We start from the raw sequence: 27,067 nt of genomic DNA on the forward strand, positions 1-27,067 counted from the left end.
CCTGATCTGGAACTGGATTGTTTAAGCACTTTTAAATAAAGGAAAAGCTGCGTATATCAATAAATATGCGTGCACGCCAGGAAGTCATGTGCTGACCATGATTTAAGATTGAAACTTGACAATGCTTTGCTTAATTGAAAGACAGACAGACATCAACGAGGTTCCTTGGGGTCTATATCAATGATCAACTTAACTGGAATGATCACATGAAACACATCAGTAAACCAATTTCTCGAAATATAGGTATACTGTATAAAGTTAAGTACCTTGTACCTTATAAAATACTTACACGTTGTACAATACTCTCATTCTACCTTATGTGTCACATTGCAATATTCTATGGGTAACATCAACGAGTGTCACAAACCCAATTCTTTTGTTGCAAAAGAAAGCAATTCGCATTTGTGCTGGAGTTGGTTACCGTGATCATACACGCCCTCTCTTTATAAAGCTGCAATGTCTTACTGTTGATGATGTCCATTTTCTTCAAACTTCCCTTTTTGTGTACATGTATCGGTTTAATGCCAAAATGTTACCTACCTGCTTTTCCAATATGTTTCAACAAAATAATGCTATCCATACCTACCACACAAGACAAACATCTAATATGCATTTGTATAACCCTCGCACACTGTTGGCTCACAAATCTATCAGACATTATGGACCTGATGTTTGGAATTCGATACCTACTATTACTAGGAATATATTATCAGTGCATTCCTTCAAAAGTGCGGTAAAACGCATATTTGTCTCTAAGATGTAGACACATTTTATTGTGCTGTACATTTTAAACTTAAAGATTGATATAATTTCAATTATTATTACGCCTCACACACTCCTTGTAAATATTTGTAAATAGTTGTGGAACATAGTAATTTGTTTATATTTTCCCCTTCTTTGTGTAATCATTAGTTTTTACTTTTCAGTATTGTTTTTTTATATTCATGTATGTATTTCATATATCCAGAGGTCTGACAACAGCTCAAGCATCTGCTTATTTTGTCATACCACGGCATGTCTGCAGCCTTGTTATAATCAGTTATGTTAATGTTATGTTAATCATCATAATTATACATTAGTATTATGTAAAACTTAATGTAATCAATTTTGTGATGGTCACACAATGTACATTGTCATGACATGCAGAAACAAATAAATAAATATAATATAATATAATATATATATATATATATATATATAATAATAAATATAATATATATGAATTAGATTTAGACCATAGAATTTAGACCAACAAACATAGAGGGCAGCAACACACGTGTGTTACTGCCCCAAGTGTGGTGCTGTCCTCTACGTTTGTTGATTTAGACCTACAATCTGGACATTCTAAATATTTTTTTTTTTCATCCTGAATATAGATAACGAGAACGCAAAACGTGAGCTGAAAATAACTGGTATACTCATCTGAAAAGGGAGCACTATACCAAGCACCTTGTAGGAAAATTGTAATGTGGATAAGGATCGCAAATGATGCGAGCGCGAAGCCTGGGATGATATTTCTTATCATTATTTTGACCTGGACTGGGCCATTCTGTTTAAATAATTCTATTTTCATATCCCACTTTCTTAGCGCGAGATGACACTTGTCGGTATTCCATTCTGAAAATGGGGCAATTTAGTTATGAAGAATTCAATAATGTTATTATCTTATCAGCCTAATGAGAGCCCGAAATTTGTTGATAGTTTATCTTTGGCTGAAATTCTGCTAGATGATGAAGTTTTCCACAACCTGAAGATTGTGGGTTTTATCTCTCAGGTCAGAGACAGCGAGTACCCTTTTTAACAATTAGACGGACTTTGCAATGATCAGTGATAAGCTACATGTTTTCCATTGGGAAGCTGAGTTTGCAGACAGGTCTGTTGATGAATCTTGGCTCTTTTTTTTCAAGCAGAAGTTACATGATGCTGTCGATAAATACCCCCAAAGACTGACTCAAAGAGGCGTCAACGAAAGACATCATGGATGGATGCAAAGACCCTCGACCTTGTGCGGGAGAAGCACAGACAGTATAGAAAACTGCGTGATATGTTAAATTTATTGATTCATTGATTCATTCATTTATTTCCACACTTCATTAAAAAAAAACAATACAAACAGTGTAAAGATGGTATTACAGAATACAGTACAATATATACATATGAATATTCCAATGCATAAAGAAAACATACACTACACGAAACAATAAACCAAAATCTGAACAATACTTAGATCAGACAAGAAGAGAAACAGTATATGTAAATGTGGGGGATCATTTAAAAAGTTAAAAACTTAATACATAATCCCAATTTTGTCAATCAATGTTTGAGTTTTGCAGAGAGAGACTAGGGAAAAATGTAATCGAGGTAACTTAGTCTACGGAATTGAAGTTTTTTGTAGAAGAAATGATTTGATTTTATATTTAAATACATTAAGGGATAGTGAACTTTTTACATCTTCAGGGAGACTGTTCCAGAATACAGGTCCATTACGAATAATTGACTTTCGGGATAAGGATAATGTCCCAAATGAAAAGCTAACCAGATTTTACTCCAGTATTATAATACTGAATATCATAATTTTTACAAAATAAAGAATAAAAAAATATTGGAATCAATTTCTTGTAGTATAAATACCTAAATATACCAAGATTATAACTATATAATTCATACACAGGCAATATTTTAAACTTAAGATAGAATGGAGCAGAGTGAGCTCTGAAACCAAATAAGATATCATTCTGATTACTCTCTTTTGTAAAACTAAAGTTCTATCTAATCAATATTCATCTGAAGACCCCCAAACAATAATTCCATATCAATTTAATATTATCATATCGCAATTATGAAATTCTCTTAATGCTTTTAATGCTTTATAACACTTTTAAAATGTTATAAAGCATTAAGAAAATATTTTGTGGGACAATTCATGTTAAAACACCTATATTTCTAGAAATGAGGGAGTTTGCCGTTTATATATCTTTTACTTGACTTCGTTGGCAACGAATAATAAAAATAGGAAATATTGGATAATGATCAGAAACATAACAGATAAAAGAACCATAATAAAGGTTACATGAGTTATTAACAAACATATTATTGATTAAAGTTCACGAAGTTTGAGACTAATTAGTGGGGAAAAATGACATCATTTCAAGAAATTCGTTAACATAATTCAATTGATCCATCTTTTTTATATCAATAATGTAATCACCCAAAAATATACAATATTTCTTCTCACAGTTAACCTTTTTAACAATATTGGTAATAGCATTAATAAATCAAATGATTGGTTTTTCAGGGGGTCTATAAACTATATGAGGTTTCTACCCAGGTTAGGAATTTCAATAAAGCAACTTGACATGTATCACAAAAAATATTAAGATCGCATCTGTTTACAAAAATCAATGCTATTCTTTATAACAAAACCAACACCACCACCATGTCTTTTATGACGGAATAATTTGACATATCTATAATCTTTAAAAGTATATTCTGGTGCAGTGTTCTCTTTTATCGAAGCTTCAGAAAAAGCAATTACATCGAATTGATGATGTAATGAATATAGTAACGTCTCTATTTCAGAATAATTTCTATTAAAGCTTCTACAGCAGCCATTCTCAATTACTTTTTTTGAAGCGCCACATTTCTTGTTGAGAATCTGTAATGCTCCACTATCCATTACGCAAACCAGCAATGTATCAGCAGAGGGGTCCAAAGGCCCCTGGTGGGGTCGAGGGGGCAGAGCCCCCATAAGTTTTTTAATATAATGCCTTTTAAATTGCCCAGAGGGGCTCTAATTAATATCAACAGAAGAAATACAAATGCCAACAAACTATATTACACAATATTAATATTAAAATAAAAATGACCAGTGACTTTTTCACAACATACCAATGATACCACTAGTTCAGACTGTTCTGCACCAGATCTATTGGCTTAAGCAAGTGGCGTAATGAGTAAAAAAAAATGAGGGGGGCTAGATATGGCAGCTGAAGCAAAAATATTGAACTTTTCAATACAAAAACCTATATTTTGACATAATATTAAGAAAATAATATTCCACTCTTTCCCTTTCCTTTTTTCTTTCCTTTTTTTTTTTTTTTGTCTTGGCCGTGAACCACTTGGGGGCCCCCAATCCCCACCCCCATCTGTACGCCAGTGGCTGAATAAGTTACGTTCCCAGATTTTGCAAGGGCTGAAATTTAGGCGTTTCATTGCACTAACGCCCCAAACTGCCCCTCTTTCTCTACAACTCACGTGCAGTATCATTCATTCAATTCGTATTAAGCAAGAGTGCATGCAGGCAATCACGGCAGGCAATACATCTGAGCATAATGTATTTCACTTTTACAACTTCGGATTTTAATCGGCTCCGGAATCAAAGCTTGTTATGTCCCATATTCATAATCTTTTATGATCAGGATGTTCTTTGAATATCATACTATTTGATGTTTAACTCTTAACCAAAACGTATGCTCTGGAAATGCAAAATTTGTCGCCGTTGAAATAGAAATCCTACAAACGGAGTTTTCAGATCACTTGTGTGGGACATAAACTTTGTACAGCATAGAATAAATAAAAAAGGAGAACACCATCGATCCTCCATAACAGGGGTTATCGAGTGTTAAATTGGACAAAATCTGAGGAAATCAATTAGCAATTAAGTGTCAAGTAAAGAGTTTTTGTTTTCTCTTTGTATTAAAATGATCACCTAATCCTTATTTCCAGGTTACTAATAAATACATTTTTTCTCCCCAATTTTCCCTTATTTTTACTTTATTTTATACCGGCTCCCGAGCGCCACTCCGCAAGGCTCGGTGCGCCACAAATGGCGCGCGCGCCACCATTTGAGAATCCCTGTTCTACAGTTAAGGTGCATATGAAATTTATTTTGAGCAAACATAGCAAGCTCAGTCCTGAGATGTTCATGGATTAATTGACACTCACTCGTCATCATTTCCATTAGAATATTTCCTCAAAAGAAGATAAAGAAGGAAGTAAAAAGGGTAAAAATATATGCAAGTAATTCAAATCAAAATATGATGTACAAACATAAAAATTGCAAAAGCAATGAAAGTTAAAAAGTAGGAGCACTAAATTCCTATAGTCAAGGAACCACAATTACATTGAATTAGACCAGAATTTGTCAGCGTATAATGTAGCAAAAATGAATAATTTGAATATGTCATACAGGGATAAATGTTAATAATTTATAGGGAAATTTCTCGGCCCACCCATCCAAAAAGGTATTATTCATTATCCAGCATATATTATTACCCTGTAAAAATCTTCTTTTTACAGGGTAATAATATATGCTGGATAATGAAGTATTTAATGCACAGAAGAAAAAAAGAAAATAACAGATTTATTCTTTATCAATGTTATGATATAACATTTTCTGCAATTCGGGTCTGTTTAAAAAAGACCCAAGAATTCATTACATAAAATTTGTAAGGTTCCATACAACAAATACCAATATTCTGTAATATTAAACAGTGAATGTAAGATCACAGAGTACAATAATTAAAATTACAGGTGTGTTCTAAACTCTGTTTCAGGAACTTCTGTTAAATTTTTTTAACAGTGTAGATGTGTAGAAATCAGAGCATTCTCTGCGAACTTGCGACAGCTTTCTCTCCAGTCATATCTGCCAGCCCTGCTTGTACGTTCTCGTAAAATTCCTCTGCAAGGAAATGCCTCAACACCGATTTCTCTAGGTCAATACACCTTGTCATTATGGCCTCGGCGACAGCATCAGACGTGACTCTGGTGGGGCCCCCGGTGGGGCCCTTATCTGCGACGATTATACCCATCAATCTTACGAGCTGACGACGATCGTTTTCTTCAATGGAGCCATCTTGGAGTAGATGTTCGACGCTTTTTACTGGTTCTCTCAGTAGATGAGTTTTGACTCCTCCAGGCTCGACGAGACAAACTCTAGGATAAAGAAAAACGAGGAGGGGAAATGCTACAAACAGTTTGTTTAGCTGTACCTGAATGTTGCAGGCAGGAGGACGTGCGGCGATATCTTGATGTATTTGTCAAATCTGGAGGGGAGGGATCGGGGTGTGACAGAAGAACTTTTCTCATTATCCCAAGTGTCTGTAGAAACTTTCAAAGTTCCATAATCCCTTACCCCCTGTCGCCCACCCTCCCCAATGTCCTCACCCCTCTCCCATGTCCCCCTTTACCGTGAATCACCTCCTATATGGCTACGAGTCTTTCCCTAATTGTTAGAGTGAATTAAATGAATTTTATATTATGCGTGGTTTTGTGTTCTCCATCGACTAGATAATGCTATTGATATTCCGGAGTTACGGTGATTCGTTTTGCTCTCCTTGATGTCGAATGCCGATGGAATGACAATTCTCTCTAAAAAAACACTGTAATAATCCACCCTTTCCCAAGATTGCAATCCTCCATCAGAGGATCTCTTCGTGTCGCGTAAACCGACATTTCTTAACCATGGTTGGCAACATTGGACGACATAAGAAAGCCGGAAGAAATGATGTCAAAGTTTGAGATCCCCTTCGAACTCTTAATAGTCAATATGCTTCCATTTTCATAATACCCAATCATGCAAGCCTGCGTGATCACGGTGTTTCGCAGGCGTACGAAACTCTGTAAAATATTCCTTTGGTAAGTCCTTGATCACTGAGTGGAATGACGCCATTTTGGCTCCCTACGTCTACGAAACTACGCGAATATTTCAGGAGTGTTCAAAATATTCGAGTGAACGATCAGGGCAGTAACAGATCAAGTTAGACTGACGCCGATCATGCTAATCTTTCATGCAATTGCCTTGCCCAACTATACAACAAAGAAAACGAAGAAATATCGTGATTTGAATTTATCGATTTCATCAGATTCCCGGAAAGTACCCACAATTAACCACAAGGACTCATATATGAACAAAGCTGTCGCTCGCTACCTTTCTCAAAATAGACTAGTTCGTAGTTACTTCATGGACAATTTTGGTCAAATGACCTTTCATTTCTTTCATTATGATAGGCAGATTTCAAAGCAAGATATTACGTAAGCTTGCCATGCATAGCAGGATGAAGAAATTGAATAGACCAGGTGACTAGAATAGCACACCAATGAACACTTTATGAAGGTGTTTGTTGCATTCCTACTTTGAATGCATAGCATGTTGCACTATGTACTTGGCAAACTGTGAAATACCAGTCGTTCGTGGACGCACTGTTGTTTTTTGTGGATGTAAATGAAAACCACAATTTAAAAGAATATATGAATAATCAAGACATCAAAGTTGGTGCTTACCTCATTACATTTTAAACCACCATGTCACTTTAGTACAAATGACCTTCCTCTGATCATGCGTAGAATCTTTTGATCATGCGAAGAAAAGAAATACGAACTGGTTTATACCATGGTGTTTTTTTTTCATAAAACATGTAAAAAGTCGGGTTACGCGATTTCCGGGCCACCTGATTGTTCGAAGTAGGCCTGCCTCACCTGATATTAAATGCACGTAGACCAGCAGCAAGGGCCTCAAAGTATCCTTCCAATGCGAATTTGTTCGAGCTGTATACTTCAAAATAGGGCCATGCTATTGAAAACGAAAGAGAGAAGTGCAAATTTCAATCAAGATTCTCCTTCAAGAAAATTAATCGAGTTTTTAAAGGAAGTTTCATTTGTAAGACTATAGAGAACGCATTGAGAAATATAGGCTAAAATAATATAGACCCGGTACGGATATATCTTTCTTAAAGATAACCAGTGAATCCTCCCACTGGGCATTTTACCCGATATTACCCGGGTTGTAACAGGTAATAACGTAGTAATTACCACGGTAACACCAGTGGGTAGTAACGGGGAAATAGTAGACCAATCTTTCCCCGTTATTACCCGGACCCGATATTACTCCATTTACCCAATATTACCCAGTATGATGTAACCGATATTTCCAGCATTTTAATGATATCACCACCTCATATTACTCTGTTTACCCAATATTACCCAATTAATGTCGGCTCATTAAAAAAACAATTAGTGTCATTAGGGTCATTGAAGCACATTTTTACAACTCCATACTCTAAGCCATTTCATCTTATCCTATCCTAAAATCCTACATCCTAATCCTAATCCTATCCTACACCTATCCACCAAACCCTGTCATTTACTTCTATATATTGAGCGAGTTTACAACACTTGACAAATTATGGTTAAAAATTATTCAACCCTAAAACATTTTTCTAAAATTAATGTCATGTTTATGACTAATATGATATATAAACTACACATTTTTCTGAAAATTTTCTGGGTGGAATAATTGCATAAACATAAACACATTAATTATTACAGCTATATTAGCTAAAATTTTGGCCATTTATTGTAGTAATGAATATTCATGAGTAACTAATATTCCCAGCATTTTCCTGATATTACTCCATTTACCCAATATTAATGGGTTCCGCATGGGTTGGAGGTCTCGTTTCCATCTGAGTCCTATCTGGGCACCATGTGGGTTCAAGTATATGTTTTCATCTGGGTTCCATGTGGGCCCATATGGGACCCAGATATCCCAGATAAGAACCGTATGTGATCCAGATACTTTGCTGTCTGGGAATGGAAGCGTTTCAACATTACCCATTACCCCTTATCAACCTGTTTGTAACTGGGTAAAATGTTGGTTTCATCAGGGTGATAACAGTAATTTTTTGGACTTTGAATATTTCGCTGGGATTGCTGTAAGATTGCTCTTATTACTAAAGTTTGCAATGTTATAACCAATCAAAGTCATTCAACATTACCCTTATTACCCCTCATCACCCTGTTGTAACTAGGTAAATGTAGGTTTCATCAGGGTGATATCAGTAACAGGTATCAACAGGAATTATAATTTCGGTAATAACATGGTAATAACGGTAATATTTGGTGTTACTCAAATTTCCGGGTGATATTACCGGTAATAACCGGTAAAATTGGTAATCGGTAACAAATTGCCCAGTGGGCTACGACATATGTAAGAAAAGACCTAAGTTCGTGGTGGCTTCGCCAATAACCAGGGCTCAGGAGCCAGCCATATTGATATTTTGTCAGAACACATCACATCTACAACTTTGTTGAACCTTTGATACCGTATTATAGCTTTGCGACAACTTTCCGGGACCTCATGTAAGGTTAGTTAGTGACTTTTAACAACTTTCATTTAAAAAACACTGGAAAACAAAAGATGGGGAAAAAATTTTACAAATCCTTGGAAAAAAAAATTATTTTCACTTTTACTTGTTGAAAATATATAAATAAGAAAATCAAAATGACATCTCAAAAATAGAATCTGAACATCTCAAGTTATATTTTGTATTCAATAATATTTTGCAAATAGTGTTGTTTTTTTCACGGATATTCACGTTATGATCAGAAAATCATTATTTTAGTCTTTTATACAGACTTGTTTATGTCATTAGGAATGTCTGTGTCGAATTCGACAATGGATGAGATCAGAACTCCTCAACACCTTCGAATTAGCCCAATCCTAATAGAGATAACGTAGTGCTATTCAGCAGTACTGTGACCCGGGGGGCCACTTACATTGACGAGTGGATACCATGCGCGACCAAAAAAACACGTAAAAAGGATGTCTTTTTCACGATAGGGCACGTTACGTACGTAACGTGATAAGGGTGTCAAAAACACAAAAATAATGAAAAAAGGGTATCTATTTCGCTAGGACAAATACGTGTTTAGGGTGCTTTTTGAGACCACATGGTATCCACTCGTGAATGGAAGTGCCCCACCCCCCGGGTACTGTGAGAATATCTACCTGTTCTTCCTACTATACTTGAGATGACGATGACCTTTCCCGCCTTTCTTCGTTTCATCTGAGGTAAGACTGCCTGAGTGAGTCTAATCGCACCAAACACATTCACCTTGAACATCTTCTCCATCATGTCCCTCTGCACCAGCTCAGGAATATTGACGGAGCAAATACCGGCGATATTGAATTTAACATGTTTAAGGTTTAAGAGAAGAATAGCAAGGGAGATTTGATGAAAAATAGTATTACATCACATATGCATATTTTACAGTCTTTTCAATGTCTAAGGTCCCACTTACGTTGCGAAAGGAAGCCTTCATTTTGGTAGAAAATAACTTTCCCGATGGAAGGAAGGGTTTCACACTGTGGAGGGGCTCAGAATAACACGCAATGATGACCTCACACTTTGGATATCTGCACAATACGACTGTTCATAGTGTATTCACATAGTTGGCTTTGTGTACACGTCGATATTCAATGGGTTCAATTTCAGTATTCTATCACTTTGAAGAGGATTTCATGTTATGTTCCACACAGCGGTCACATTGTAGAAGACTCTGAGTTCTCTCCAGGACGGGTGTGTAAAATTTATCTTGATTTCTTTACCGTTAGTTATTTCTTTCATATATATTTCTTATGAAGCAATCGAATTGTAAATATTCACTAGTGTGAATCCATAGTCATGAAAAAGCCCTTTGAAATCTCCATTTAAAAGAAATATAGACCTACTAATCCCATGTTACGCCGTTAAGAATTAGTCCTAAGACACTTGGTATAGTCAGTGTCGTTAACTGTGGTCATACCATGTCAAAAACATCTTTAAAGTGCTTTTTTCCAGCACGGCAGCAATCTTTCTTTTCTTTGGGCCTGTATACATGTATTTTTTTATATGAATTACAAAACGAAAAACAAATGACTTACGAAGGATATCTATTCTCCCGTATTCTGTGAGGGTTCTCTCAACTACAGTTGTGATGTCAGTATCCCTCGTCACGTCTAATTCCTCAATAAAAAATTGTTTTGTTTAGAGCGTCCCCTACAGCAGTTACCAAATCGTTTTTCTCCGACATCGCGATAATGGTAGCGATGACGATGTATCGCTGATCGGGGTCCAATGAGAGACGTATAGCTGTGGCAAGACCAATACCCGCTGAGCAGCCAGTCATGAGAACGATTTGACGAGACATTTTCTTTACAAAGAAAAGGGTTGGTAGATTGATTTTTCAAGACATTCTCATAAAACCATAATAAGTATAGTACTGAGGTCGAACTTTGAACAACAACAAGAATTAATACCCAAACTTCTGATTTTTAAAATTAATATGCCATGTCTTTTAAAGGGCTTTCACAATCGCTCTTGCGACCATTTGCGATCATTTCCCAGGTAACAATACAGCGTTGGACAAACGTTGGATCAACGTTGGGAATTTTTTCCCAACGTTGCCTCAACGTTGGCAGGCAAACGTTGCATCATCGATAGAAGTGCACGCGCATACATCGTCAGACCAACAACATTTCCAACGTCAGTTCAACGTTGTCCAGCAACAATGTTCCAACGTTGTCTGGCAACGTTGATCCAATGTTGGCTAAATAGTAAAATACAACATTGCTACAACGTTGGTAAGCAACGTTGCATCATCGATAGAAGTGCACGACCATACATCGTCAGACCAACAACATTTCCAACGTCAGTTCAACGTTGTCCACCATCAATGCTCCAATGTTGGTATCATGTCGGCAGAGTCATCAATAACAGCGTTGCTGGGCAACGTTGAAGCAGCGATGGATGTGCACGTGCATACATCGTCAGTCCAACTATGTTTACAACATTGGTTGAACGCTGTCCCAGCAACAATGCTCCAACGTTGTCCGGCAACATTGCTCCAACATTGTTACAGCGTTGTCACAACGTTGCTCCAACATTGCTCAAACGTTATTCCAACGTATGGCAGTAATTAACAAAATGTTATTTGGTTTCAAGGTGAAGTCCACCATTACAACTCTATACTCTAATCTTTATCATGTCTTATTCTATCCTAAAATCCTACATCCTAATCCTATTCCTATCATCCTACACCTATCCAATGAATTCTGTCATTGACTCCTATATATAGAGCAACTTTGCTATACTTGGCAGAATACAGTTAATATCATTTTCCACACTTAACCTTAAAAATTTCACTTAGAATAATATGTTTTGATTATAAATGATATGGTAATGGAGCCACATACTTTTCTGAAACTTTTCATGGTGGAAATATTGAATAAACATAAATACTCTAATTATTATAGCAATATTACCTAACATTTCGGTCATTTACTGATGTAATGAATATTCATGAGTGCATAATCATTATGTCCAGATGAGGCAGGTATGGCAGCGTTGGTCCAATGTTGGTCCAACGTTAGGTGACGTTGATCCAACGTTGGTCTAATATTGGTCCAATGTTGATGGAAAGTTGATTCAACTTAGGTCCAATGTTGATGGAAAGTTGATTCAACTTTAGTCCAATGTTAGTCCAACGTTGCCGTAAACGTTGATTCAATGTTTATCTAATATCGGTTAAATGTTGTTGTAACATTGATTCTCTGTTAATCTAATTTTAAACAAATCCAATGATGTGCCATCTCCATCAAACAGTTTTCAACACTGTGCCATCATCATCTGTAACCTGTTCATGATTCTGTCAAAAAAACATTACAACTATTATTACAGCTATTCATTTCTTTTCATTCTTACTGTTACAAGTCTTTTCACATAATTAAGAGGAATCAAGACAATTACGTGTGATATTTAATTAGGCCTTTGTAGCATTCAAACTTTTTTGACATCCTCTTTTTCTCAAACAAGACTAATACAAAAAAAAAACATATGCATATGTAATAAGAATTAAGATGTATTACATTTTCTTGCGAGTTGCAATCTCTGTTTCTGTCTACAATTGTTTGATGACTCGGTATGCAATGCCAATTGCAACGTCAGTAATCATCACAAAAACTCACATGTGTAATTGCAGTCTCTCAGTACTAACAAAATCTAAAAAGGAGGTCGCGTAACTAATTGGCCTCACTCAGAGTAACGTAGCTACGTACTGCCTACTGTAACTAAAGAGAGCCTCTTTCTGGTTAAGATAAAAGTCAACTGTTATCTCAATATGCATGGCCATGGCCTAGTCTCGCTCGTGCCATAACTCTTAAATGATATTTCAGCGTCAAGTGTAAGCATGCCCCCGGGTGGGGGGAGGGGGGCACTCGACAAAAAAGTGGTAGGGGTGTGCCGCGGGCGAGACAAAAAAACGGGGGCCTTGGAGCGGGCTTATTGTAAAAAGGAGGGTCCTCGGAACGGGCTTTGGAACGACAAATGTTTGTAAAAACGGGGGTCCTTGGAACGGATCGCCAGCGTGTGAATTTGTATGCATCCCTATGGAACGGGCATGCGTGCATGATGCAGCTAGCTCGGCGGCACGGCCGCCAAGTGCGCTCGCGCAGAGGCGATGGTCGGACAGCGCTCTCTGCCGCTTTTCACCAAAATTTCAGCTTATTGTAGCCGAAACGGCATAACGAAAAATATGCGAAACATTGGAGCGGATTTCTTTCTTCCCTTTTTCTCGATAAGAAGAAAATGCTATGGAGCGGCTTTCTTTGTTCTTTTTCTCAATAAGACAAAAATGCTATGCCTAATTGGAACGGAAATTTGAGTGTAAAAATGGGGGTCCCCTCCGCGGCACATACCCACTATGCATTATATACTGAGTGCCCCCCCCCCCGAGCATGCCTCACGTAGCAACTACATGTTTGACTGCAGTTGGAAAACACTCGGTCCAGACTATGCCAGGCAGGACCGACCAGGTCAATTCAAGCCAGCGTATATAAATAAGGCAGGAATGCCAGGTAGCAAGTCATTGGGTGATTTCAAGTACGGTGTACGGTGTTGAGAGCGCGAAAGGGCTGCTGAACTGAGCTCCAACACCACGTGTAATTAAATTTAAGATACTTTACGGAGATGGTTCGTCATGTTCGCCCCCTAGCTGTTCGTGAGCTACAGTTCATCATACACCAACACCGAACTTTAAATCACGATTCTCCCAATTCCTGGGGGTCGGTGTTACTGAATGGGGAAATTGCATGTAGATCATCAACACCATGCAGCCGCAGTGCAGTGTTGGGTTCAGCAGATGACAATCAACACCAGCCTTCAACACAAACTGCCAGAAATACACCATATTTTCCAAGGTAAACATGGTCAATCTCAACACCAGCCTGATTCAAGTACGGTGTTGTCACAACACCAACACCAGATTTCAACACTGTACGGACTTGAAATTATTGAAATCACCCAATGGGCCGTATGCATAAAGACAAGCAATTGCTTATAAGCAAATGCTTTAAGCAAAAGCAAGAGCTGGTCAAGCAAAAGGGCAAGTTCAAGCAAATGCTTAAATTCGTATGCACAAGCTTTTGCTTGTGCTGAAACCTTTTGCTTGCACTGCCTAAGCAATTGCTTATAGTTGGACAAAGGATCGTTACGGTTGTGCGAACATCGCACAGTAGGACAACGACGCTTCGTTCCCGACCTGGCAGAAGTATTTTTTATTACGCAAATAGGGGGAAAACAGCGCAGAGCATCAGGGGGGTTTCTGTGTAGATCGATGGACAAAAATTGCCGTAAAAAGTCTAAAATAACAGGAATTTGATTAGATATGAAATCACAACATAACCTCTGGAATATGGAGCTTGAAACGGTATGAAAATTTAATCCTTAAACGAGAATGCCATGAGTAAGCAAGAGCTCAAGCTGGTCTAGAGGTGCTTGAAAAAACGCAAGCAATTGCTTATCAAGACAAGTAAAAGGTTTCTTTTATGCATACGGTTTTAAGCAATTGCTTGATCTTTAAGCAATTGCTTGCGGACATCAAGCAATTGCTTGTGCTTGCTAGCAAAAGCATTTGCTTGCAAGCAATTGCTTATCTTTATGCATACGGATTCAAGTAAAAGGCTAGCACAAGCAATTGCTACTTTTTATGCATACGGCCCAATGACTGTTGCCTTGCCCTTGGTATCGCATACTCGTTTCCACTCAGTGTTAGTCACTCACACATGCAAGTTAGAGGTTAGTTAGTATGGACATAAGTGATATAGTCCCCAAATCCAAAAGTGGGATTTATGAGAATCACACCTACCAGAACGCATGAAAATCACTTCCTTTCTCCAGAACACAGTCCCCAACTCTCGCACAGCTAGCTCTGTAGCAAAATGATAACACACACAAATGAAACACACACTGTATATAAACACTTGGGTTCTCTCCCTATTATATACTCGTGATACAGTCCCCACTCAACGGGCAATCAAGCTTGATTTTCACGGCGATGGGGACAGTTTCAACAGTATAGTATACTGGTACTCGTGATCCAGTCCCCACGCTATGGGATACACAGTTCACTTTGCACGCAGTGGGGACAGTTCCAGCAGTATAGCTATACTTGTACATACCACCATGCAAACCTTCAAACAACATCTGACTCAGCTCTACGGGGAGCCTACTCAACGCACCGCCAGGCAACTTCAACGCGACGCAGTCAAATCAGCCAAGCTTACCAACCACCTCACCTTCCTCAAACGCTGCCGCGACTCCGACATCATCCCGCCAGGACTTCAACTAAAGTCATCCGTTGACACACCGAAAGCCAGACGCATCCTGCACCAAGCCAGCTTAGACCTTATTCGTAACTCACCCCGCCGTCTACTCACCGCGTCCGCATACCACGCCAACTCGTTTCCCGCCAAAACCGCCGACCCACGCACAGAGCGCCACCTACGACGTCAGCCCGCCGTGACCGCCGGCCCAGCGCTTTCCCCCACGTCCGCACGAACGCCATAAGTACCGCCGCACGCCAAGCGAACACTCACTCCTGAAGACGGACAGTCAACCTGCCCGAAACGTCGAGTCTCTCTACTCGCCGACTCAAGCCAGCACCTCCTCACTAGCTCTACTACTCAAGCTGTTCTCAACTCATCAATCTTTCCTGGTTTACAGTCCTTTTCAGGACTACTTTCAAGAAAGAATACTCTATATATGATATAGCGGAAGTCAAAATTGTGTGTCGGGGGGGGGGGGGCTTAACGGAGAAAGAAAAAAAATAGAAAATTATAGTAAACAACAGTTCAATATGTAAAATCACTTGAATTTAGGGGGATATATTTATCAGCTATGTATTAATTGTTTACCTGCCAGTCTATTAGGATTACCGCTATCTATTTCACATGAGACGTTAGAGGGCTTCCAACGGCCACCATCCATACAGGTAATAGTCGGTAAGATAAGATAAGATTTATTTTATTTATACACGGTTAAAAAGCCCAAAAAGTTCACAGACTGATTTCCATTGGGGCCGTGTGGAACATACAATTGACAAAGTAAACATTTTAAAATCAGTGTATAACGATGGAACAGAAGCATCAATGTAATATTACAAGGCAATCATTGAAACGTGAAGAGGAGGGGAGAAGAAGAAAAAAAAAGGAAGAAGAAGAAGGGAAAAGTGAGAGGGAGACGAAAAAGAGAAAAGACAACAGAGAAGATAACAGAGGAAGAAAAGAAGAAGAAGAAAAAGAATAATAATGATAGTAAGAAAAAGACGAAGAAGTTATATACCGTAACATCAATAACTTACAACATGAAATATCTATCGGTAAATTGGAACAAAGCGGTGCATACATGGTAATAGTAAATATGTACATGGTAAAGTAAAATGTCAAAGTAAATACATGTTTCTATAATGGACAAACGAGTACAAGAAAATGAATACATGATTTATCAATGATAAAAACTAAACATACAAAAATGTCTGGAAAATGTATGATAACTAAAAATGCACTGAAAATAATTATAAAACTGATATAGTTAATACTCATGCCATATAAAAGCAAAACATATGAAATGGTTGGAAAATAATACATGTTCTGGGGACAGAAAATAAAAATTGTCTGTTGATGTTTGATAAACACAATTAAACAGAAAAATAGTCATTGTGATCCATATCACACATATAATCTCTTAAGACCTGTTTTGAAATTGTGTTCCGTTTGTGCCGCTTGAATATTCGTGGGCAATGAGTTCCACATACTGGCGCCTCTGTACATAAACATGCGCTTTGCAGATTCAGACTTTATTTACATTATTTACAAATTGAGATTTCCACTTCTTGTGTTATGTGATCTTTCTTTAAGGGAAAATCTATTGATTAGATATGAAGGGGCTAAGTTATTGAGTATGTTAAACATCATTATTGCAACACTTTCATTCCTTTTCTTTTCAAGTGTATCCCAATTTAGTTCATTTAGATTATCGTTTCCGGATGAATCCCAGGCGGTATTATTGAGAACGCGAGCTGCCCGATTTTGAATCTTTTGGAGCCTATCTTTTAAACATTTGCCGCAATTTCCCCATACTATATCACAATACGACAAATGAGATGAAATCAGGGCGTTATAGACTAGAATCATTGTATCCTTGTCAACCATACTTCGTATCGATTTTAGCATAAACAAACCGCTACTACATTTCTTTTGCACATTTTGAATGTGTTTTCCCCATGACAGATTTTCATCTAAAATTACTCCTAAATGTTTACACTGTGTTTACAGTGTTTACAGTGTAAAATTATTATTACACTGGGTAACTCTTGTTAGGGGGGTTCCATCAATGTGAATATTTAGCAATTCATCTTTGAATAGTTTCAGTCGATTTCTAGTTCCTAGGACAATATATTCAGTTTTTTTATTTTCAAACTAAGCTTATTGTGATCAAGCCATCGTTTCACATTTTGCAAATCTTCATTGATTTTGTTTTCTAGATCAGAGTAGTTGTTACTTGCATAATATAAAATAGTGTCATCTGCATAATTACATACTTATATTGCAATTTCTAAGAACTAAAGGTAGATCATTAATATGTAAAATGAAAAGAAGCGGCCCTAAAATGGACCCTTGAGGGATTCCAGATTTAATGGGTAAGAAATCAGATGATATACCATGCACTGTCGTTTTCTGGCATCTTCCATATAATTAACTTGTAAACCATTCAATTGAGTGATCCCCAATTCCATATTGCTTTAATTTCTGGATAAGCAATTCGAAATCAACCGTGTCGAATGCTTTTTTTAAGTCTAGCATGACAGAGCATACTATTTTGCCTTCATCAAAGCTTTTTAGCCATTCATCTGTTGTATTGAGTAATGCCGTTGCTGTAGAATGTAATGGCCGAAAGCCAGATTGGTAGTCATTATTCAAATTGTTCCTGTTCAAATATTCATACAATTGATCAAACACTATATGTTCTAGTAGCTTAGATAAAATAGGTAATATGGAAATTGGCCTGAAATTAGAAGGTTCATTTGCACCGCCTTTATGTAAGGCACTAACTCTTGCCTTTTCCACTCCGTAGGTACACATGCAGTAGTAATAGACATATTTATAATATGTGCCAAGGGTTCAGTTATACATGGTATCGCTATCTTTATAAGTTTCATTGGTATCATACCACATCCCATCGCTTTCCCACTAGACATTTTCAATAATTGTTTCTTTATTTCACTTACAGTTACTGGGACAAGTTGAAAGATATGAACTAACGAGTGCGGGTGAAATTGCATTGCATTATTATTTTCATTTGCAGACCCTGTACTGTCGATTGTATCGGCAAGTCTAGGGCCTACCTTTACGAAAAAATCATTCAATGTCTGTAATTTTTTTTAGACTCATGAATTTCTTTCTCATCAACTATCAAGCATTGAATTTCTGTATTTTTATTCTTACGTGGTATCAATATGTTAAGGTTTTTCCACGTGTACTTCACATTTCCTTTTGAATCTTTAATTTTCTTTTGGAATCTTTTGCGTTTGTTTTGCTTTATTTTGTAAGTGACATAATTTTTACTCTTTCTATAAGCTTTCCAATTTGCACGCGTACGCTTTCGAGTCGCTTTATCTTTCAATTTGTCTCGTTTACGAATTAGATCAATAATTTCAGTATTTATCCAAGGTTTTCGGTGTTTCTTAATACGGCTTTTCCTAATAGGGGCATGAAAATTACACAATGAAGAAAATATTGTTTGGAATTGAAGAAGAGAATGATTAACATCACTAAATGTTTATACACTTTGCCAATCGATGGCTTGTAGATCAGAAAAGATTTTCATCGAAATTCTTATAAGTTCTATAGGTTCTATACACATGCTTTGAAGATGGTTTCCGGATTTTACCCCATTCAATATAAACAAGGGAGTGGTCGCTCATTTCTATGTGAAGGACGCCACTTTCGACAACTTTCATACAGTTAGAGGTATAAATTAAATCAATGAGCGTGGATGAATGAAGAGTTACCCTTGTTGGTTCGTCTATCACTTGAGTAAGAGAATAATTCTGGCAAATATCAAGTAATCGTTTTGTATAACAAGACAATGGGTTTCCGTTGATATCACAATTGAAATCTCCTAAAAATACGACATCCTTTTGTTCTTCATCAGTTTTTGATAGAACGTTCTCAATAACATTAAACAATTCAATGCTTGATCCAGGTGGTCTATACCATGCCAAAACAATTATAGACGATGAAGTTTGTTGTTTTACTTCTATAGCTATAAGTTCAATATCCTTGTTCATAAGATCGGGTCTTGTGGCTAAGCTTATTTTCATTGACGTATACTGCCACTCCTCCACCTTTGTTATTCCGATCTTTCCTATAAATACAAAAGTCTTTAATGTGTAGCTGTTCATCATGTATATCACTGCTTAATCTAGTTGAATTCAATGCAAAGACAGGTCTAATTTAAGATCTTCAACCATAAGTTGTAGATTGTCGATGTTTGATAATAAAGTTCTTATATTTAATTGTGCTATTCTAAGCCATGTTTCTTTTCCTTTATATGACATGATCTCATTTCTGTCTGACATTTGTTCAGAGAGATTCCACCGTCGGGTTCGTAGGGTGGAAATGATTCATTATCCATATGGTCCTCAGGATCATTTTCAACGGAATTAATTTTCTGAGTGGGTTGTTGATCTAAGATTGAAGTGGATTCATTTGTTTGGTTATCTATTGGTGTCTGGGGTTCAAGAGCTTCCTTGCCGTGGACAGACAATCTACCCAGTCTCTCGGAAATTCTCTGTTTGCTGCTTTGCGTCGAGACCTCGGATAATACTCATTCCACGGTAAAGGGGGAGGCTGGTTCATCTGATTTCCTCGTTCAGGATCGATTGAAAAGTAACTTCTGGGATAGGGAGCGAATTCTGGATCAGCTTTTGAGCGTGGTAATTCGCTATGATTAAAAGGTGGGAATGCCTCATCATAGTTTTGTGACAAGTTACGCAGGAATCGAATGATGTTTTTCGCGAATGCAATTATTCCCCGCCGATTTAGGTGTACGCCATCTGCGTTCAGATGGAGGACAGGGTCGATATTACTGTCGTTGATTACCGACCAACTACGCTGATTGGCTGAAAGTTTAATTGCGTCATTCACCTCCTCAACTTTAGCATGTTGACGATTCGTCTCATTTAACCTATGTATGATTGTTGATACAGCAATTGATTTTACACCAGGGACTTGATGGACTTGATCAAGAAGTGAGAATGTCTTTGCAATTATTTCATCAGACTCGTCACTTTTCAAGTTGTTCGTCCCGAGATGTACGATTACTTCGCTGTCTTCGCATTGATGTGCAAGATTACATGCATCACTGCAGGCGTTTTCTATTTTGGCTCCATTCAGAGTTTTACAGATTACCTTTTTCCTTCGTGAGAGTTTAGATGGTCTGATCTGTTTTGTCATTGAATCTCCGATGATTAGCACGTCTGCTTTCATTCGAGTCTTTGTTAGGGTAGACTTATCATGGTGTTCATTTATGGTCATTGGGCTTTCAATGTTAGACGTTTCGTAATTCTTCATCACGGTGTCTATTCCAGTGTCAATGTTAGTATTATGAGAAGCATTGTCATCTGCTTCGATTCGACTGTTCTTCGTCAGAGCGTGAAGTTTCTTTTGTTTGATTTTATACTCATTGAGTTGATCTTGTAGGGGAACGTTGACAGTTTGGGGTACTTTGAAGACTAGGTCTTCATCATATTCACGATCGTTACGTTCTTTATCCCTTTTGTTTGTATTCTCGTCTTTGGCGGGAGTATCGATTGACTTCGAGTTTACATCTATTGATTCATGATAATGCTGGTCGTCCAATCTAGATGCAATGTCAATGATTGCGGATTCCAGTGATTGCATTTTATTTGGCAGATTCATGCAATTTTCACAAACTACATTGTTACTGATTGTCACCTCCTTTTTACATATCAAGCAACTTCCAAAGTCAATGCTTTTCCTAGAATTTACGTCCCATTTCGTGGCATAGTTGATTTCATGTGTTACCTCTTCATGCTCACTATGAACCAAACTAAAATGGCGGCAGATTGTACGATTCAAGTTAGGGTAAACTTTTACCAGGTTATTTTCAACAATTTAATTGTCTATGTCTGAATCACTGCCGGGCAATCCTGAGTCATAAATAAGCTTTATAGCAAAACCAATGCTCGAAATTGTTATTCCTTGAGAAAGTTTGTATGTGAATGAGTTTGTACCTGGGTTGCCTTTGCATTATTTTGTTTGTGGTAACACTAGGCGCCATAATCCTTCCGGAACATAAGGCTGTATAATATCACGCAATATTGATTATTCCAAGGAATTAAACAAATTCCAGGTTGATGATTCCAACAAACATACGGAGTAAAATACCATCCACATAAAATAAATAGGATACAAACGAGTTTATCCTGTGTTATGATTGAAGAAGTTTATCGCGACGATCAAAGAAGACCAGCACAGTATTGTACAAACGGGACTATGGCGCAGTATAGTTCCCACAGAGTACACACAAAATAATTAGGTCTCACTCAAACAAATTCCATAACTTCGTCATATTCACAAGTTTGCCAATCCTGATTGCACAAGAAGTAGAAATACGATATATTCTACACAGATTTAATCGTATGATTATAGATGGATATATATAACAAAACAGCAAAAATGACTATACATTCGAGCAAGAAACTGTAAGTCACCGTTAATGCTTCAGTTGCTTCAGGTGGTTCGAAGTTGACTTTGAAGCCGGTGTCGCACATAATTTCCAGAACATCACCCGGGCTATAGTAGATCGCCATGAGTACCGAATCGGGGTTGCGGTTGACTGCAAATGGTTTGAACTGATTAAAACGAAATGTTTGTATCATACCAACTTTAATACATTAAATCACGATTTTGTCACGGGCGTAAACACTTGACTCAACCCTATTCAAGTGTGTGTGGGGGGAGGGGGGGGGGGGGCGTGAGTACCTCTCAACCCACAAAAAATTTTGCTGCTTGAATTTAGGCCAGTGACTCGTTCCTCATCTATGACGTTGTGAAAGAGATAGGTGTGGATGTGTTAAAAGAAGTCGTTTTCCTATTTTCGGAAATGAAACACTTTCCGAAAGGTCATGCACGCCCATGTTTTTTTTGTTCAGTATGACATAAATAATTGCGCAAGACAAGGAGAATTAATTAAACGGGGTGAATGGCCAACGGTGCGCATTAATTGTCTCGCATTTACTGTGTGTTATTTCTAGTCTTAAAGGGGAATCCAGCCTTGGCCATAAAATGTTGTGTTGAGAAGGAGAAAAATAAATTAAATAGAATGACGAAGGTTTGAAAGAAATCGGACAAGTAATAAGGAAGTTATAGCTGCTTTAAAATTGAGATCACTAATAGTATGTAGATTTCAAATTGGCAACTGGGTAAGTAAATTATGACAAGGGGCAAGGACAACTTTCCCATAGGCCATGTACTTTATTATCAGGGTTCTGTGGTTTTCTCCTAAGTACCCATTCCCCTGGGGCAGTAATCTAAATATAATCCAGGTAGTATATTGTTTTATTTCCTCATTAAAGAAAAATATAATTTGAAATAAAACTTTTGGGAAAAATGACATTTTAGCCATAATATGTATTGGAGTACATGGAAGAGTAGTCCTTACCTTACATCACTATGACATCCCATATGCGGCCAATTTGAAGTCTCCATGGGTATAATGATTACCAATATTTACAACTTTTTAAAATTCATCACTTTTTTGTTGTTTGTCCAATATTGATCAAACTTTCACCTATCAACTTGTCTGATTTTTCTTTTTCTTATATAAACAAGTTTTTATTTGGGTTGGATTCCCCTTTAACATACTTTTGAGATAACAATTTATTAGTACTGAGTATAAATTAGCGTATCATTTTATTTATGTTTTATTTATTTTATTTCTGTACAGCCGTTGTGGCTCTGTGAATAAGTCTTAGGACTTTGAACCACACGGTCCTGGATTCAAATCCTTCCGCAGCTCTTGCGTCCTTTGGCAAGGCGTTTATCTACATTTGCCACACTTCACCCAGGCATAGTAAATGGCTACCCGGTAGGAAAGAATTCCTTGAATACCCGATCAGGGTAGCTGTGCTTAAGCCGGGGTAATAGTAGTATGCACTGCTTTGAAACATTTGTATTAAGCGCTATATAAATTTTGCATATTATTAGTATTATTACTATTAATATTATCATGATCTAAACTATTTTGTGAGAGGAAAGGTCACCGTTTCGCTTGGTAACATAATTATTGCGATATGAATGCATTGAATGGTGAATCGTTCAAGTGGGCCCATATTTATGACAAGACTACTGACAAGAAAGGTGCATTATGGGTACTACACCTGGCTAGGTATGAATAGATGAGGACTCGGATGAGGCTTTTAAGGATGCTGCACGCCACAACTGGGCGTTGCATCGCGTTATGGAGTGCACATGTAATCAAAGCTACCTGTGGACCTGTGGACGACCTGATGCAGAGGTTCGAGCCCTGAGCCCCGTTGTACAAAGAGTTACGATTGATCCGATCAAACATTACTCTATGGAAATCCATCAGTGTCATATTTTTGTCTACAGGAAATTTGCAAAATGTCATTTGTAATAAAAAGAGAACACCCCAAATTGTCAAGAAATCAATGAATTTATGTATATGGATTTCATATCTAGATTTTTTTAACAAACATGCATTTCATATGTTGACTTTGCTGGCTTTCCATCGTTGCAATTGATTGGATCAATCGTAACTCTTTGTACAACGGGGCCCTGGTCACATCTATCGGAAGGTCTGTCCCAAACGTTAATATTAGTTTTTACAACAGCCACGCTGATGCTTTCTGTAGCGTAGAGAATCTGTTATAAAATGCCCTTTGTGAATAGTCGAGGGTCGGTGAATTGATATTTTCCTCCACAAAATATGGGACTTTAGGACATGATAACTGCGCGAATTCACTAGGACGATTTTCAATCCACGGTTCAAACATATTTCATCCTTGACTTAAATGAACATAAAATTACTTACACGGCATGGTGGAAACTGTACCATTGACCGTGGCCGATGATGTCGTACTTACAACAGTAGTCGGCGTTACTGTTGTTGCCGATAAATCTTAGTGTGTATGGAAGTGCAATTGAGTGAGGATAATTATGGTTATTATGTAATAATTATTTAATATTGACTGGCCTTGAGGGAACATCAAATATATTGTCCACAAAAGAATCATATTGGCCCGAGTCTTTAGACGAGTACGTCGTAATGGTAAAGTGCAGAGCCTAGACCCTGATATTAACATGACATAATATAAGTTTATTTTTAAAATGAATATTACCATTATTATGATTTTTTTCTAGATATCTTATTTGGATAATAAAAATATTGACTGGCTCTTCTTTTGATGCCGAAACGTCATTGAATATTTTTGTTTTATCTTTATAAATTCAAATTTCTAACTTGATATTGAATTGGACTTGGACTTTGTGAATGTTCGCCTGGTCTATTGTTGTCTATTTAGCTTCTATTAAATGTTGTTGGACGAAAATGGAAATTGTCATTAAAGGAGATCTATTTCAAAAGTGTGAGATTGAATATTCTTTGATGTTTAAACGTTACTTCTGCGTTGCATATTGTCGATAATCATTTGAACATATCCAAAACGGACTTCGACTTTTTTGTTTTAAATTACTGATGATAATTCCTGATGGATTTCAATATGGTGTTGCAATAAAATAACGTTCATTCCAAGTCAAGTGTATACGTCCTTTCATCAAATGTAAATTCAAAGAAAGCGGTTGGTTTGGTTTAAATTTATCAATTGCACGTCAACTATCTTCCCGTTATGCTTGACTTTACGCTTGATTTTCAATTGAGCGTAAGTTTCTTTCAATGTCCCATACGACTGCTAAATGAGGATGGTATTACCTTCTTTTCCACAACCAAATGATGGCTAGGACGAAAATGATGATGCCAACCAATGTGACGACGATTGCGATAACGAGGGATACACCGTCTGTGAGTGGTAAATACAAAAGCCGAAAACTTTAAGAAGGCTTACTGGAAATTATAAACACTCTGGCCCGTATTCTGAAGTCGGGTTTAACTTAAACTCAGGTTTAAAGTTGTGGTGTAAGTATGGACAGCCAATTGTTACATAAATCACTAACGGTATTTCAGCTCATTTGGCTCTGCAATCATTCATAATTGTCTAGGAAGTATATATAGATTATTGTCTTCACCATCGATGAATCAGGAAAGAGCACAGTAAACATAAGAAACGTACAACTTAATAAAAAATTTGATACTTTTGGCTTCCCATACTTAAACCACAACTTTAAACCAGAGTCTAAGTTAAACCTGACTTCAGAATACGGGCCTCTGGGATTAAACAATGTATCATTTTCCACACAAGATGGTATACAAATAGCGAATAGGCATGAGTGCGATGGTGCGAGATTTCGCATGAGGTGAAAGAAAGATGCTCTATTCAACGAGGCGTTAGCCGAGTTGAATAGAGCGTTTCTTTCTTTCACCGAATTATTCATCATGAAACGGGCATTTAATTTTGATTATTATTTTTTCTCTCTCTTCTATTTGCCACTTGTTAGTTTTTTCTGCCTTCCCCTTTCATGCTTCTATCTAACAGCTCTTCTGCCCCCTCTCTACTAGCTATATCTGTCTGTTCTTGGTAATTTTTTTCTTCCCTTTTTCTCTTGATTCTCCTCCTTTATTTTTATCACAAATTTTCTGCCCATGCACCCTCTCCATTTATCCTTCTTCCCTCTATAGCCATCTAATGGCTCTTGGAAATTATTCTTGCCCCTTTTTCTCTTGAATGTCCCCATTCTCTTTCTTTAGTTTTATCCAACATTGCTTCTGCCCAACTTCTCTCTTTATCCCCCTCTCCCTCTCATGTCATCCAATAAATCTTGGCAATTATTTCTGCCCCCTCTCCTCTTGATTTCTCTCTCTCTCACTTCTGCCAGTTCTTTTCACCCATCTCGTTCTCTTCGTTAAGTGCTGAATTTGTATTCGCTCACTTTGCTCGGAGAATCCAATTCTCTTTCCAATTCTGCCTTTCTCACTACCTCCTTATGTTTTTAATATCTTTCTCCTCTTCTGCCTTTTTTTCTATTTGCTAATAATAAATGTCAATATGAGCAAGTCAGTTAATGGCATAAAAAATTGATTCCATGGTTTCAAGAGTTTGATGTGAACAATATTTATTTCTGAGCTGTGGCAATAAGAAATGTGATAAAGATTCTTGTTAAAAATACAAGAAATGATAGATAAATATACTGCAGAACAGCACACAAACAAAATAGTACTGAAGTGGTGTACAATACATGTATATTTTCAGGAAATGAGTTGACTCCACAAGATCACAAGTCGTCCATAAGCCAAACGTAATCTTTACGAAAAACCAATCTGAAGCTGAACTTCATGCAGTTACAGCAATAAAATCAACTTATTTGTGTCAATTAACTGCATAAAATCATTAAGGAATACCGTTCATCGAGAAGTGTAAAAACATCTATATTTAATTCGCATACTGTACCTATCCAAAATTTCACAGCATGTTATATGTATGCTGTACTAGTATGAGTTTGAGCAAATATTGAATATCGTATGATAGAATCAACATAGGAGTACAAGGATTCGGAAGTACATGTGTGTATTATTGTGCACGTAGAGTATACTGTAGTTTCCTTTAAACTTGGAACATATTTAAACTTATCCCACCAGTAAAATCAGTTAAATAAAAGAAAAATCAAACAAAACATAGATTGTAAAACACTGAAAAAATTTCACTTTCCATCATAAACAATTATAGGTACAGTACATCCTGGTAAGTATGCAAA

General features: G+C 37.2%; 2 protein-coding genes across 4 annotated transcripts; both read right to left on the reverse strand.

Annotated features, from left to right (window-relative positions):
* Window positions 1–4,027: 4,027 nt before the first annotated feature.
* LOC129280269 (retinol dehydrogenase 8-like) lies at window positions 4,028–15,486 on the reverse strand. Of its 3 annotated transcripts, none has more exons than XM_064112042.1 (4): window positions 15,392–15,486; window positions 9,788–9,920; window positions 7,477–7,570; window positions 4,028–5,934 (listed from the first exon to the last, which is right to left on the reverse strand). In XM_064112042.1, exons 1-4 carry the CDS (start codon window positions 15,422–15,424, stop codon window positions 5,598–5,600), a joined length of 597 nt encoding a protein of 198 aa, XP_063968112.1. In that variant the 5' UTR covers window positions 15,425–15,486; the 3' UTR covers window positions 4,028–5,597. The 3 variants fall into 3 exon arrangements, with proteins under 3 accessions (XP_063968112.1, XP_063968114.1, XP_063968113.1); XM_064112044.1 differs by having other exon boundaries at window positions 9,788–10,971; window positions 15,392–15,478; XM_064112043.1 differs by lacking the exon at window positions 15,392–15,486 and adding an exon at window positions 10,703–10,768.
* Window positions 15,487–16,104: 618 nt separating this feature from the next.
* Window positions 16,105–25,220, reverse strand: LOC135157181 (uncharacterized). Its single transcript, XM_064112041.1, has 2 exons — window positions 25,131–25,220; window positions 16,105–22,032 (listed from the first exon to the last, which is right to left on the reverse strand). The coding sequence occupies exon 2, from the start codon at window positions 21,074–21,076 to the stop codon at window positions 19,877–19,879; it is 1,200 nt and encodes a 399-aa protein (XP_063968111.1). The 5' UTR covers window positions 21,077–22,032; window positions 25,131–25,220; the 3' UTR covers window positions 16,105–19,876.
* Window positions 25,221–27,067: the final 1,847 nt, after the last annotated feature.

The sequence above is a fragment of the Lytechinus pictus genome, chromosome 17, assembly GCF_037042905.1.
Source record: "Lytechinus pictus isolate F3 Inbred chromosome 17, Lp3.0, whole genome shotgun sequence".
NCBI lineage: Eukaryota > Metazoa > Echinodermata > Echinoidea > Temnopleuroida > Toxopneustidae > Lytechinus > Lytechinus pictus.